Source organism: Papio anubis, chromosome 17, assembly GCF_008728515.1.
Source record: "Papio anubis isolate 15944 chromosome 17, Panubis1.0, whole genome shotgun sequence".
NCBI lineage: Eukaryota > Metazoa > Chordata > Mammalia > Primates > Cercopithecidae > Papio > Papio anubis.
This window is the reverse complement of record NC_044992.1, coordinates 32,749,078-32,763,290: the sequence shown is the minus strand read 5'-3', so window position 1 is coordinate 32,763,290 and position 14,213 is coordinate 32,749,078. Positions and strand designations below refer to the sequence as shown.

The 14,213-nt window shown below is 40.3% G+C and overlaps 1 protein-coding gene across 3 annotated transcripts in view; it reads left to right on the top strand.

The window, feature by feature from the left end:
- VMP1 (vacuole membrane protein 1) overlaps window positions 1-14,213 on the top strand; it is a 136,688-nt gene that overhangs the window by 98,809 nt on the left and 23,666 nt on the right. For all 3 annotated transcript variants that reach the window (XM_021928255.2, XM_021928256.2, XM_021928257.2), the window contains exons 8-10: window positions 1,279-1,359; window positions 3,895-4,011; window positions 10,608-10,669. In XM_021928255.2, the coding sequence (XP_021783947.1) occupies window positions 1,279-1,359; window positions 3,895-4,011; window positions 10,608-10,669 (260 nt within the window). The remainder of the gene's footprint in view (window positions 1-1,278; window positions 1,360-3,894; window positions 4,012-10,607; window positions 10,670-14,213) is intronic.

Below are 14,213 nucleotides of genomic sequence, written 5' to 3'. Positions count from 1 at the left end.
CTAAAGAGTGTGGAAGATATTCTATGATATGAAGACTTATTAATAAAGCATTTATACACAAAAAAAGCATTTACACATTAGCTCATTTTTTGTCTTACAAACTATTTTCATTGGAATTTGGATTCCAATATATGCCATTTCAAAACCAGAAAAGAATTAAAGTCAAATATTTGTAGCATCAACATACTGAAAGAACTAGCCAGCCGAATGCATATTTCAGCATGGGAGGAGGTAACAGAGTGAAATAAAAAGCACTGATTTCAGTGTCTGAATATTGAATCATGTCCTGTCTTTGTCCCTAACTGACATTATGATCTTGATCACTTACCCTTTCTGAGTTGCAATTTTGTGGTCTATAGATTGGGTGTAATAATATCTACTATACCTACACACCAGAATTGTTGAAAGCTCAAATAAAATCATGGTGAGAGGCCGGGCGCGGTGGCTCACGCCTGTAATCCCAGCACTTTGGGAGGCCGAGGCGGGCGGATCACGAGGTCAGGAGATCAACACCACGGTGAAACCCCGTCTCTACTGAAAATACAAAAAATTGGCCAGGCGCGGTGGTGGGCGCCTGTAGTCTCAGCTACTCGGAAGGCTGAGGCAGGAGGATGGCCTGAACCCGGGAGGCGGAGCTTGCAGTGAGCCGAGATCGCGGCACTGCACTCCAGCCTGGGTGACAGAGCGAGACTCCGTCTCAAAAAAAAAAAAAAAAAATCATGGTGAGAATGTTTTACAAAACTAGCACAAGCTGTGCAAATGTAGGATGTTCTTTTGCTTCTGGGAGAATGAATGCTTAGTTATTGCCACATAACTGTTTTTTCCATCTTCTGGCTAGTGATCGGCAGAGATGTCTTCATTGGCCATCTTGAAAACTCCTATGACTTTCTACCCTGCTATCAATTAGATGTGAAATCTGGCAAATTATAGAAGAGAGGAAAACGTAGATGATGTAGGCCAGTGTTTCCAAAATAATAAATTGGTTCATGGTTAGTTTACAATATTTTGTTAATCCCTAGAATATCCAGAGAGAATACTAAATTTAAAGTTACAGTGTTTTGGTTTATTCTTAAAATGTGGTAAGAGCTTAACTTTAATGATATAATATTCTATCATTATTTTACTTGTGTTTCAGTGAACAACCTACTGTGATTTTTTTCATCATTCATCTTATTAATCAGTGTCATCAGATTGTGAGATTTTTAATAAACTCTGGAAAGAACCATCTTCCTTCTTTTCCTACTTTTCATTAATGTTTCTAAATTTGCCTTTTTACAGGACTTTGCCTCCCGGGCCAAACTGGCAGTTCAGAACCTAGTACAGAAAGTTGGATTTTTTGGAATTTTGGCCTGTGCTTCAGTAAGTGAATTGTATTAAAACAGAACTTTTACTAAGTGGTAGTGTTATATTTTGATCCATATATACTCCTAAATTAGCAAAAATGCTATCACTTTTATTGGGTATGTAATTTTGTGAATCATTCACTTTTTTTTTTTTTTTTTTTTAAGACGGAGTCTCCCACTTGTCATCCAGGCTGGAGTGCAGTGGTATGATCTCAGCTCACTGCAACCTCCATCTCCCGGGCTCAAGCAGTTCTCCTGCCTCAGTCTCCCTAGTAGCTGGGACTCCAGGCATGTGCCCCCACACCTAATTTTTGTATTTTTAGTAGAGACAGGATCTCACCATGTTGCCCAGGCTGGTCTCAAACTCCTGGGCTCAAGTGATCCACCTGCCTCGGCCTCCTAAAGTGCTGGGATTACAGGCATGAGCTACCACACCTGGCCCATTCAACCTTTTTTTTGTTTTTTTTTTGAGACAGAGTTTTGCTCTTGTGACCCAGGCTGGAGTACAATGGTACAATCTCGGCTCATTAAAACCTCCACCTCCCAGGTTCAAATGATTCTCCTGCCTCAGCCTCCCAAAGTAGCTGGGATTACAGACGCCCACCACCACGCCTAGCTAATTTTTTTGTATTTTTAGTTGAGACGGGGTTTCACCATGTTGACCAGGCTGGTCTTGAACTCCTGACCTCAGGTGAGCCACCGCACCCAGCCCAATTCAACTTATTAAATGAGCTGTTTTCTGTTGAATAGGTTCACATCTTGTTTATTGGCTTTTAAGTATTTCATCATGCAGTGATGACTTCAGACCTAAATGGTTTAAATCAGTAAGAATAAAAGAGAGAAAATCCATTCTTCCCATAAAGAATATATAACAAACTACATTTAACCAAATAAGGATGACTTCATTCTTTCCTCAAATTTATAGATAAGAAGTCTTTTTCCAAAGTTTCAAGTATTAGTTACAAGGAAGAATTTATATAAAACCTGTGTAAAGCGATGTTAGCTCATGGCTACTCTGATTTACGTATCTTAAATCCTTGTTTTGTTTGGTTTTTTTTTTTTGAGACAGTCTCCCTCTGTCACCCAGGCTGGAGTGCAATGGCGCAATCTCGGCTCACTGCAACCTCCACCTCCCAGGTTCAAGTGATTCTCCTGCCTCAGGCTCCCCAGTAGCTACATGCGCCACTACACCCAGCTAATTATTGTATTTTTAGTAGGGACAAGGTTTCACCATGTTGGCCAGGCTGGTCTCGAACTCCTGACCTCAAGTGATCCACCCACCTCGGCCTCCCGAAGTGCTGGGATTATAGGCGTGAGACACTGCGCCCAGCCTACATATCTTAAATACTTTAAATTCATTTTCATTTCAACATGAGTTGGAACCTCATGATAAAGGAAAAAAGTTATAACTCATAGAGTTATGAGAGTCACATGAGCAAATATAAGAAATGGCAGGTGTAGTGCTGTGTAAATTATATTATTATATGATTGTAAGAGATGAAATAATCCTAAAGCATTTGAATTTGGATGAGAAAAACAAAAATGAGTCATTGAATCCAAGTGTTGCTAACAAAGGAATACTTGAATTCTAATTTAATCATGTGTTTTTTAAAGACCATATGTGACAAATATTTTTCAAATAACTAGCCTTTCAAAGTTCAAAAATGAAATTATATAAATTAATTGGCTTATTAATGGTTCAGCCAGCAGCCACAAGGTCAGAGTACTTTCTGTAGGAGAAGAATGGATGAAGTGCTCAGAAATAGCTTATGGCTTCTTTGCATTTTTACATGAAATGTCTTTTAGCATTCTTAAAATGTGGGAATGTTTGGAAAAGGTATTTGTTGTGAATCACTTCTTTGTCTGGGACTGAGTATTCAAAACATCTGAATCTGTGTACTCTCGTATTTCCACACTTGATCTTCTTTCTAAATTGTATCACATGGCCCTCAGACTTGGTGTCCCATAAAATAAAATAAAATAAAAATTATTAATATTTTACATTGAGAATAACAGCACATCCACCCGTAACTGTATTTGAGAATTTATTAGAATGTTTGTTAATGATATGAATGCTTTCCAGATAATGTTCACATTTCAAGCTAAAGATTTTAGAACCCTCACTGCTGAAACAATCTTAAGGCTCTTTCTTCACTCATACTTCACCTTAGAAAACAGCCACCAAATAGCTAGGAATCAACTGAATGGTATTAAATTCCTGCAGATCCACTTACTTTATCCATCCAGTTCTCATGTGATGGGTGTACACACAAACACACACACAGTGCCTTAGCCATGAGTAATATAAGCAAAAGGACACCTTGGTTTGCTGTGAGCAGATTGAACACCTAAGGTGAATATGAGACCCAGCTTCTAGACACCTTAGGATGTTTCCCTAACCTCCTTTTGAACAATCCAGTACTGATCAAGGAACCCATATGTTGCTTTGCAGTATAAGCAGGCTAAAAGCAGAATACCACATATCAATGGATGATAAAATTAAATTGTTCTTTGGATTATAATATGGAAGTCCTTCTTTTTCTCTTTATAGATTCCAAATCCTCTATTTGATCTGGCTGGAATAACGTGTGGACACTTTCTGGTACCTTTTTGGACCTTCTTTGGTGCAACCCTAATTGGAAAAGCAATAATAAAAATGCATATCCAGGTAATTGTACCCCCTGATTAACTGCCTAATGATGATGAACCCATTACAAGACAATGAAACATGCTCATTCCTAAGTGAATTATTTAGTTACTGTTTCTGCTTCTTTTGGTTGGTAGCTTACTTAGGTAATAAATCATAGAATGTCGTTTGGAATTAGCAATCTCCTTGTTTTCTTTCTTTTCTTCTTTTTTCATCCTTCCCTTCCTTCCTTCTTTCCTTCCTTTCTCTCTTTCTTTATTTTTTGCCCTGTGAAACTATTTATCCAGGACTTTTACCAAACAAAAATAGTGTTTGTGTGCAGAAAGATGCACATCATTTTTATATACACAGCCCAAAAAATGTTTTTTGTTTGTTTTGTTTTGTTTTACCAACCAGAAGCTGAGAGAATATTGCCATTCACTAATTCTTACTTTCTTTCACATACTCTATATATAGAGAGTATGTGAAGCAGTTCCTCCCATGGCACCAATATCCTTTACCGAAAAACAGCCAAATGTTAGTGTGGGAGGAGAATGGGGAAGAAGAGGGTCTCTGAAGAGGCAAAGAGATGTGGGTTGTGGTCAGAGAAGTGAGAATCTGCTAGTCCTCAAAGCCACTCTTAACAAAATCTTTAGAATGGAGGGGGTGTGTGTGTGTGTGTGTGTGTGTGTGTGTGTGTGTATGCACGCATATATGAATAGAGAAGAGAGAAAAGGCTAAGAATTTAAACGAAGGGAAAATGGTATGTGCTTCTAGAACTGTGATATGAATTACTTCCTTCTAAGGGCAGATCTCAATAGAATAAAATAAAAATTAACCTGGAAAGAATGTGTTTTGAATCAGTGTGGTTTGTAACAAAGAACGATGTTAACCAAAAGAAAGGAAAGAACAACCAGGCGCGGTGGCTCACACCTGTAATCCCAGCACTTTGGGAGGCTGAGACAGGCAGATCGTGAGGTCAGGATATCGAGACCATCCTGGCCAACATGGTGAAACCCCGTCTCTACTGAAAACGCAAAAATTAGCTGGGTGTGGTGGCGTGCGCTTGAAATCCCAGCTACTTGGGAGGCTGAGGCAGGAGAATCTCTTGAACCTGGGAGGCGGAGGTTGCAGTGAGCCAGGATTGCGCCACTGCACTCCAACCGGGCAACAGAACGAGACTCTGTCTCAAAAAAAGAAAGGAAAGAACAGTGAAGTTCTCTGCCCTTGTATGATTCCATGATAATTACAAGTATGTCTATCCCCAAAGTTTCTATGTCATACCTCTCTCTACTTCCAGTTCTTAGAAGGGAAGAATGAAACAGGAAAACTTCAGCTGCTTCTACCTATCCAGTTTATAATCTTAGATTTTGGCATTTGGGTCAAGTTTATTGAATCTGTCCTCTACTCTCCTGCCATAACCACTCAGAATTTCATGGATGTTTTTCCTACTTCAAGGAATATATTTCCTCCCATTTAAATTAAGTATTTTGTTCAATCAATGAACACAGGTTTTTTAATATTACAGTGCTAGTTACTATGGTTAAGATTTAATACTGGCCAGATGTGATGGCTCACACCTGTAATCCCAGCATTTTGGGAGGCCAAGGTGGGTGGATCACCTGAGGTCGGGAGTTCCAGACAAGCCTGACCAACATGGAGAAACCCCGTCTCTACTAAAAATACAAAAATTAGCTGAGCATGGTAGTGCATGCCTGTAGTCCCAGCTACTCAGGAGCCTGAGGCAGGAGAATCACTTAAACCCAGGAGGCAGAGGTTGCAGTGAGCCGAGTTCACGCCATTGCACTCCAGCCTGGGCAACAAAAATAAAACTCTGTCTCAAAAAAAAAAAAAAAAAAAAGATTTAATACCATACAGGATTTTTTTCTAATAATAAAATGTGGTCAATAATACATTCTTTTCAATGTATCTGAAAATAGGTTTTTCTTTAGAGTTGTTTCTAGAAGAGAGCTGTCATTTAGCTTCTTGGAGTCCTTAATACCTAAGTAAAAATAACAGATTATTTTATTTCATAACAAGAACTTCTCTAGTAATCCATGTTTTATGTGTCCTGCTTTATACCTCTTGAATGTAGTGCCTTTCTATAAATTATGGTAAAACGTATTATGCCATAAGTACCCTATCTGTAGTGGTAAGATATGCAACTTATCAGACCTTTCATTTCAGAAAGATTTAAAACTAGTATATTTTTAAACATACTCAGATTTTTTCAATTTATGATTATTTATTTATTTATTTATTTTTGAGACAGAGTCTCGCTCTATCACCCAAGCTGGAGTGTGGTGGCACGATTTCAGCTCACTGCAACCTCCACCTTCCAGGTTCAAACAATTCTTTTGTCTTAGCCTCCAGAGTAAGTGGGACTACAGGGCACAAGCCACCACACCCAGCTAATTTTGTATTTTTAGTAGAGACAGGGTTCACCATATTGGCCAGGTTGGTTGCAAACTCCTGACCTCGTGATCCGCCCACCTTGGCCTCCCAAAATGCTGGGATTACAGGCGTGATCCACTGCGCCTGGCTGATGATTAATTTTTTAATGGAACTTCACACTTTAAAGCATTTATCTATATGAGTTAATTCTTACACTCCTGGAAGAGAGGAATTACTGTACCCATTCTGTAATTCTCAGAGGTAGGGAGGTTAATAAGTAATAGTTGCTTAAAAGAGTAAGTAACAGCTGGAATTTGAACCCAAGTGTTTTGACTTCCAGTTCAGTATTCTTTCCATTCTTTTGCATTGCCTTCTTCAATGTATTGATATGATTAAGGAAACTGAATTGTTTAACGCCTGCTATTGATCAGGACCTGTGCAAGGTAATTTGCAGTGGTTATCTCATGGCAGACAATTCTGAGAGGTCGTTGTTAACCACATTTCATAGATGAGGGAACTGTGTTAGAGAAGGTAAAATACTTGCCTAAGGCCCTAGAATTCAAACCAAGCTCTGTCAAGATAAAGCTCATTCCCTGTATCTATGTGAAAGCAAAAAAGAAAAAGAAAGATAAAATCCATTTATGTTTCTGAAAGGAAAGAATCTGAGTTCCTTCACTAAACCAAGACCATGGGATATGTTTGTTGTGTTCCATCGTATCATGGTGACATACTTTGTAAAGGCATGTCACTTGATGTACATCCAGATGTAGCTTAGGGTAACAAACATTTCTCATTGTATGGGTAAACAATATTAGTAATATAAACATTTTAGCCATTCTGAAATAATAGTGGGAAAGCCACACACACACACCAATTTTTTTCTACCCTAATAGTAAACCTGTCTCCTTGTCTGCTTTTCTTTCTTCCCTTTTTCCTCAGCTTAAAATTAGACAACCTTCTTTAATAAATATTGCTGTTTTTATTGATGTCTTCCTATTAACCTTCCCCTAAAAGATTCAAATCAATCTACCTTTAATGTTAGATCAGATTTCCCCTTCCGCTGCATGGGGTCAAGTCCTCTGTCTGTAGAAGTATCCTTAGATAGGAAAAGGCATGAGAAGAGTATCTTTTTTTTTTTCTTTTTTTTTTTTGAGACGGAGTCTCGCTCTGTCGCCCAGGCTGGAGTGCAGTGGCTGGATCTCAGCTCACTGCAAGCTCCGCCTCTCGGGTTTACGCCATTCTCCTGCCTCAGCCTCCCGAGTAGCTGGGACTACAGGCGCCCGCCACCTCGCCCGGCTAGTTTTTTGTGTTTTTTAGTAGAGACGGGGTTTCACCATGATAGTCAGGATGGTCTCGATCTCCTGACCTCGTGATCCGCCCGTCTCGGCCTCCCAAAGTGCTGGGATTACAGGCTTGAGCCACCGCGCCTGGCTGAGAAGAGTATCTTTTTAGAAAATAGTTTTAAACAGGTAGTATCCTTAGAGACATTACCTTTGTCCCAAATAATGAAGAAAGGCAACATACTCATTTATGTTATTTCATGTACCGTTTAATTTACTTACTGTACCCTTAAAATACATCAGTGTTCTTTATTATCTCTCTATGTTCACACCCACCAGCACACACACAGTATTATAAACTCCCAGGACGGCAGATATTTTTGTCTGTTCGTTCACTGATGTATTATAATGCCTAGAATAGCATCTGGCAGATAGTAGGCACTAAATATTTAATAACTGAATCTGTCTTAAGATTCTTCTTTCCAGCCGGGCACGGTGGCTCACGCCTTTAATCCCAGCACTTTGGGAGTCCGAGGCAGGAGGATCACGATGTCAGGAGATCGAGACCATCCTGGCTAACACAGTGAAACCCTGTCTCTACTAAAAAAAATAGCTGGGCATGGTGGTGGGCGCCTGTAGTCCCAGCTACTCGGGATGCTGAGGCAGGAGAATGGCGTGAACCCGGGAGGTGGAGCTTGCAGTGAGCCCAGATCGAGCCACTGCACTCCAGCCTGGGCAACACAGCAAGACTCCGTCTCAAAAAAAAAAAAAAAAAAAAAATTATTCTTTACAATGAAGGACTTCTTTTACAGATGGTTCCATCTTTGTTCATTCTAGCACAATTAGTTCCTCCCTCCCATGTCTTTTTTCTCCTCCTCTACCCTTTCCTTTGTTTATTCTATGCATGTGGTTAAGAGGGCTCTTCGGTGGTCTGTGCCTTTTATTTTGTAGAATTCCCACTCAGATCTCCAGCCTGAAAGGCTAAGACATATGTTCTTAGGTGTGTGACACATTTTTTGTCTTACACAGAAGTGACTTTGCAAGCTGCTACATACAAAAAGAAAATCTTGTTTTGCTGGTTTGCATTGAAATTGTGCAATTATTTAGGCATTGATTGTTAAGAAATGATGGTAGGGAAAGCATGGTGATGAAATCACTGAAAGGCAAGAACTACTAGCTCTGTTGATTAATAGAAGATTTATAGCTCTAAATAACTGGTTTTTGGTATAGACCCCCTGCTTTTCTCCACAAATTATCTGTAACAATTGCCTTGTTAGCTTTTTGATATTCACACACCAGTTGTATACCTTTGCCTTATTAGTCTTCTTGCCAGAAATAATGTACATTAGTCTAACCTGTCCAGGTTCCTGAGATTCATAGTGAGTGGATAAAAAGAAGACTGCTGTTGGCTGGGCGCAGTGGCTCACGCCTGTAATCCCAGCACTTTGGGAGGCCGAGGTGGGCAGATCACGAGGTCAGGAGATCGAGACCATCCTGGCTAACACGGGGAAACCCCATCTCTACTAAAAATGCAAAAAATTAATAACTTGCTATAATTAGTTTAAAAATAACTTGCTGGCCGGGCGCGGTGGCTCAAGCCTGTAATCCCAGCACTTTGGGAGGCCGAGGCGGGTGGATCACGAGGTCAGGAGATCGAGACCATCCTGGCTAACATGGTGAAACCGCGTCTCTACTAAAAATACAAAAAAATAGCCAGGCGAGGTGGCGGCGCCTGTGGTCCCAGCTACTCGGAGGCTGAGGCGGGAGAATGGCGTGAACCCAGGAGGCGGAGCTTGCAGTGAGCTGAGATTGCGCCACTGCACTCCAGCCTGGGCGACACAGCGAGACTCCGTCTCAAAAAAAAAAAAATAAATAAAATAAAATAAAATAAAATAAAATAAAATAAAAATAACTTGCTGTTATTAGCCAGGCGTGGTGGCAGGCGCCTGTAGTCCCAGCACTTTGGGAGACTGAGGCAGGTGGATCACCAGGTCAGGAGTTTGAGACCATCCTGGCCAGCATGGTGAAACCCCATCTCTACTAAAAACACAAAAATTTTCCAGGCGTGTTGTCGTGCACCTGTAATCCCAGCTACTTGGGAGGCTGAGGTAGGAGAATCACTTGACCCTGGGAGGCAGAGGTTGTAGTAAGCCAAGATGGCACCACTGCACTCCAGCCTGGGCAACAGAGGGAGACTCTGTCTCAAAAAAAAGAAGGAAGAAAAAAAAAGGCTGAGTACAATGATTCATGCCTGTAATCCCAGCACTTTGGGAGGCTGAGACAGACGGATCACCTGAGGTCGGGAGTTCGAGACCAGCCTGACCAACATAGAGAAACACCGTCTCTACTAAAAATACAAAAAAAATTAACTGGGCTTGGTGGCGCATCCCTGTAATCCCAGCTACTTGGGAGGCTGAGGCAGGAGAATCACTTGAACCCGGGAGGTGGAGGTTGCAGTGAGCTGAGATCACGCCATTACACTCCAGCCTGGGTAATAAGAGCGAAACTCTGTCTCAAAAAAAAAAGGAATACAAAGTTGATAACGTTTGAATTAAATGATAACATTTGAATTAAATGTTATCTTTTATTAATATTTTATTTATTTATTTATTTATTTTTTGAGATGGAGTCTCCTCACTCTGTTGTCAGGCTGGAGTGCAGTGGTGCGATCCCAGCTCACTGCCACCTCCACCTCCTGGGTTCGAGCAATTCTCCTGCCTCAGCCTCCCAAGTAGCTGGGACTACAGGCACATGTCACCATGCCCAGCTAATTTTTGTATTTTTAGTAGAGACGGGGTTTCACCATGTTGGCCAGGATGGAAATGTTGTATTTTATTTTTAAAGAAATTTAAAAATTGCAGTTAGGGGCACAATCTTACCTCTTTAGACTATTACCAGAATTGTGAATTTATGTTGGTTTTTTGATAACTAAATAATTTATTTTAACTGGTGTTTTCTTTACAGAAAATTTTTGTTATAATAACATTCAGCAAGCACATAGTGGAGCAAATGGTGGCTTTCATTGGGTAAGTAATTCTTTAAGGACTAATATTAATATAATTACTGTTTAAATGGCAGTAAATGTGTACAAAACTGAATTGAAATAGAATTTTTGACATAGTTCTTTATTTTTTGAGAAGCAAAAATAACTTGCTGTTATTAGTAAATGAAGATTTTCTTGTTCTATAGTAGGGAAGGATAAAGCTCACATTATCCCTGTTTAATTGTAAATCAGACATCTATCAAGTGATATAATTCTGGGTTTAAAAGAAGCTTTGGGGTTTGAATCTATAGCCCCACCAAAGAAATAAGAAACTCTCTTTATATAAAAGATATGTGTATATCCTTACAGTTTAGTGGTGCTTTAGTACAATGCTGTGATTTTTGGCCAAACTAGATGCCAGATACACAGCCACATTTAAATGTAAATATAAATCTTACATAAAATTTTAGTATTTTATATAAAACCTAGCTGGCCGTGGTGGCAGGCACCTGTAGTCCCAGCTACTCAGGAGGCTGAGGCAGGAGAATCGCTTGAACCTGGGAGGCAGAGGTTGCGGTGAGCCAAGATCATGCCATTGCCCTCCAGCCTGGGTGACAGAACAAGACACCATCTCAAAAAAAAAAAAAAAATAGCATTTCATTAAATAAGTCATGTTAGATGGCATAATATTAACAAAATATGTCAGGTCTCTATTACTTCACTAGAGAAAAATTAGGTTATTTTAAAAGGTTAAACTGGCCAGGCACGGTGACTGACGTCTGTAATCCCAGCACTTTGGGAGGCCAAGGCAAGTGGATCACAAGGTCAGGAGTTCGAGACCAGCCTGGCCAATTATGGTGAAACCCCATCTCTACTAAAAATACAAATATTAGCCTGGGGTGGTAGCGGGTGCCTATAGTCCCAGCTACTCGAAGGCTGAGGTAAGAGAATCGCTTGAACCCGTGAGGCGGAGGTTGCAGTGAGCTGAGATCCTGCCACTGCACTCTTGCCTGGGCAACACAGTGAGCTCCGTCTCAAAAAATAAAATATAAAAATAAATAATAAAAGGCTAAACTATCCAAAGCTTTTATTTTTGTGTTTAGTTTTAAGAAGTGTTAAAACCAGTTTTAACCTAAGATTTAAATGATACTCTCACAAAATTATAGAGTTCAGTTTAATAAAACAGTAAAGGCACATTTTGTTGGATTAATCAGATTAACTTTCAGCTGGAATATGAACTGTTGCCTATTAAATTGCAATAAGACCGGGCACAGGGGCTCATGCCTCTAATCCCAGCACTTTGGGAGGCTGAGGCAGGGGAATCACCTGAGGTTGGGAGTTCGAGACTAGCCTGACCAACATGGAGAAACCCCATCTCTACTAAAAATAAAATTAGCCAGGCGTGGTGGCACATGCCTGTAATCCCAGCTACTAGAGAGGCTGAGGCAGGAGAATTGCTTGAACCTGGGAGGCGGAGGTTACGGTGAGCCTAGATCGTGCCATTGCACTCCAGCCTGGGCAACAAGAGTGAAACTCCATCTCAAAAAAAAAAAAAAAAAAGAAACAAATGAAATAAAAAATACATTGCAATAAGACCAAAAGTTGTTAGGTTTTTAATTTGTTATTATAGGGGAGAGGTTTTCTTTTCATTCAGTAATACAGCTGCCCCATGGTGGAAAAGTGTCAAGTTTAACTGCCCTTTGTTTAGTTTTAATGTAAATCTTTATCTTAAAAGCCACTTACAGAGCAAACATTTATGGAAATTTTTGCTATTTAAAAAAAAATGCCACTTGGTGTTGAGTTCGTGACTATTGGTTTTTTTAGTCATATATATATTCATTCTTTTATTTGTTTTGTAATAAAATAGTTTTTAATATTTGCTAGTTCAGCTTTAATAAGGAAAAAATATATTCTTGAGATTGTACTCAGTGGAGCCAGTCATTAGTTTCATTAATTCCTGAGCTTATCAGTGTGAATTTATAATTTGTACACTAAAATTTACATTTAAAATTAAATTTACTCTAGTTTTTTGCTGCCTGAATCCTTACAAATAAAGTATTTTATATGTCACCATATATCACATAAAGACAAAAAATATTCTTGTCCCTTATTTTTTATTTATTTATTTATTTATTTTTGTAGAGACGGGGTCTCCCTTTGCTACCCAGGCTAGTGTCAAACTCCTGGTTTCAAGTAGTCCTCCCACCTCAGCCTCCCAAAGTGTTGGGATTACAGGCATGAGCCACCATGCCTGGCCTTCCCTTATGTTTTTGTTTTTTGTTGTTGTTTTTGAGACAGAGTCTCGCTCCAGGCTGGAGTGCAGTGGTGCGATCTCAGCTCACTACAACCTCTGCCTCCCAGGTTCAAGCAATTCTTCTGCCTCAGCCTCCTGAGTAGCTGGGATTACAAGCGTACGCCACCACGCCCGGCTAATTCTTGTATTTTTAGTGGAGATAGGGTTTCACCATGTTGGTCAGGCTGGTCTCAAACTCCTGACCTGGTGATCCGCCCATCTTGGCCTCCCAAAGTGCTGGGATTACAGGCGTAAGCCCCTGCTCCCAGCCCCTTATTTTTTAAATGTAAGGAAAATATTTCATTTATTGTTAGAGACTACTACTGCTCTACCTTGAGACTGCAGAACGCAGTACGTATAACACCATGCATTATTTGTTCTTTTCCTGTACTGAACATTTGTAGAAAGAAGTTTTTCAGCTAATCCTGCATCCTCACCACGAGCACCTTCTGTTTCCCCAGCCTTTGGAATTTCTAGGAAGTTAAATTACTTAGCTACTTGTTTCATCTACCAATATATCCAGTTTCACTCTCTTCCAATCTATTCACCATATTGCAGTCACTAACCTTTTTGAAATTTTAATCTGAGCTTTTCATCACCACTGTCTCCACCCCCTTTCTCCTCCTCTTCTTGAAACCCTTCACTTACTTGTTTTTCCCTTCATTCTTTTTTTTTTTTTTAAGACGGAGTCTCGCTCTGTCGCCCAGGCTGGAGTGCAGTGGCCGGATCTCAGCTCACTGCAAGCTCCGCCTCCTGGGTTTACGCCATTCTCCTGCCTCAGCCTCCCGAGTAGCTGGGACTACAGGTGCCCGCCACCTCACCCGGCTAGTTTTTTGTATTTTTTTTTAGTAGAGACGGGGTTTCACCGTGTTAGCCAGGATGGTCTCGATCTCCTGACCTCGTGATCCGCCCGTCTCGGCCTCCCAAAGTGCTGGGATTACAGGCTTGAGCCACCGCGCCCGGCCCCTTTCATTCTTTAGATAAAGTCAAAACTCCTTACCAGGGTTTATAAGCCCTCCCTGTGTTATCTGTCCCTTCTAGTTTTCTCTGCTCAAATCACTTTGTCCATATTTGAGTCTCCCACCACTGGTCTTTGCTTGTGCTTTTCTCTTTGCCTAGTTCAAGATTTCTCAACCTTGGCACTATTGACTTTTTTAAGACCAGATAATTACTTGTTATGGGGAACTGTCCTGTGCATTATAAGAGATGTAGCACCATCTTTCTTCTCTGCTCACTGCATGCTGCTAGTACCTTCCAATCATGACAATCACAAATGTCTCCAGACATTGCCAAA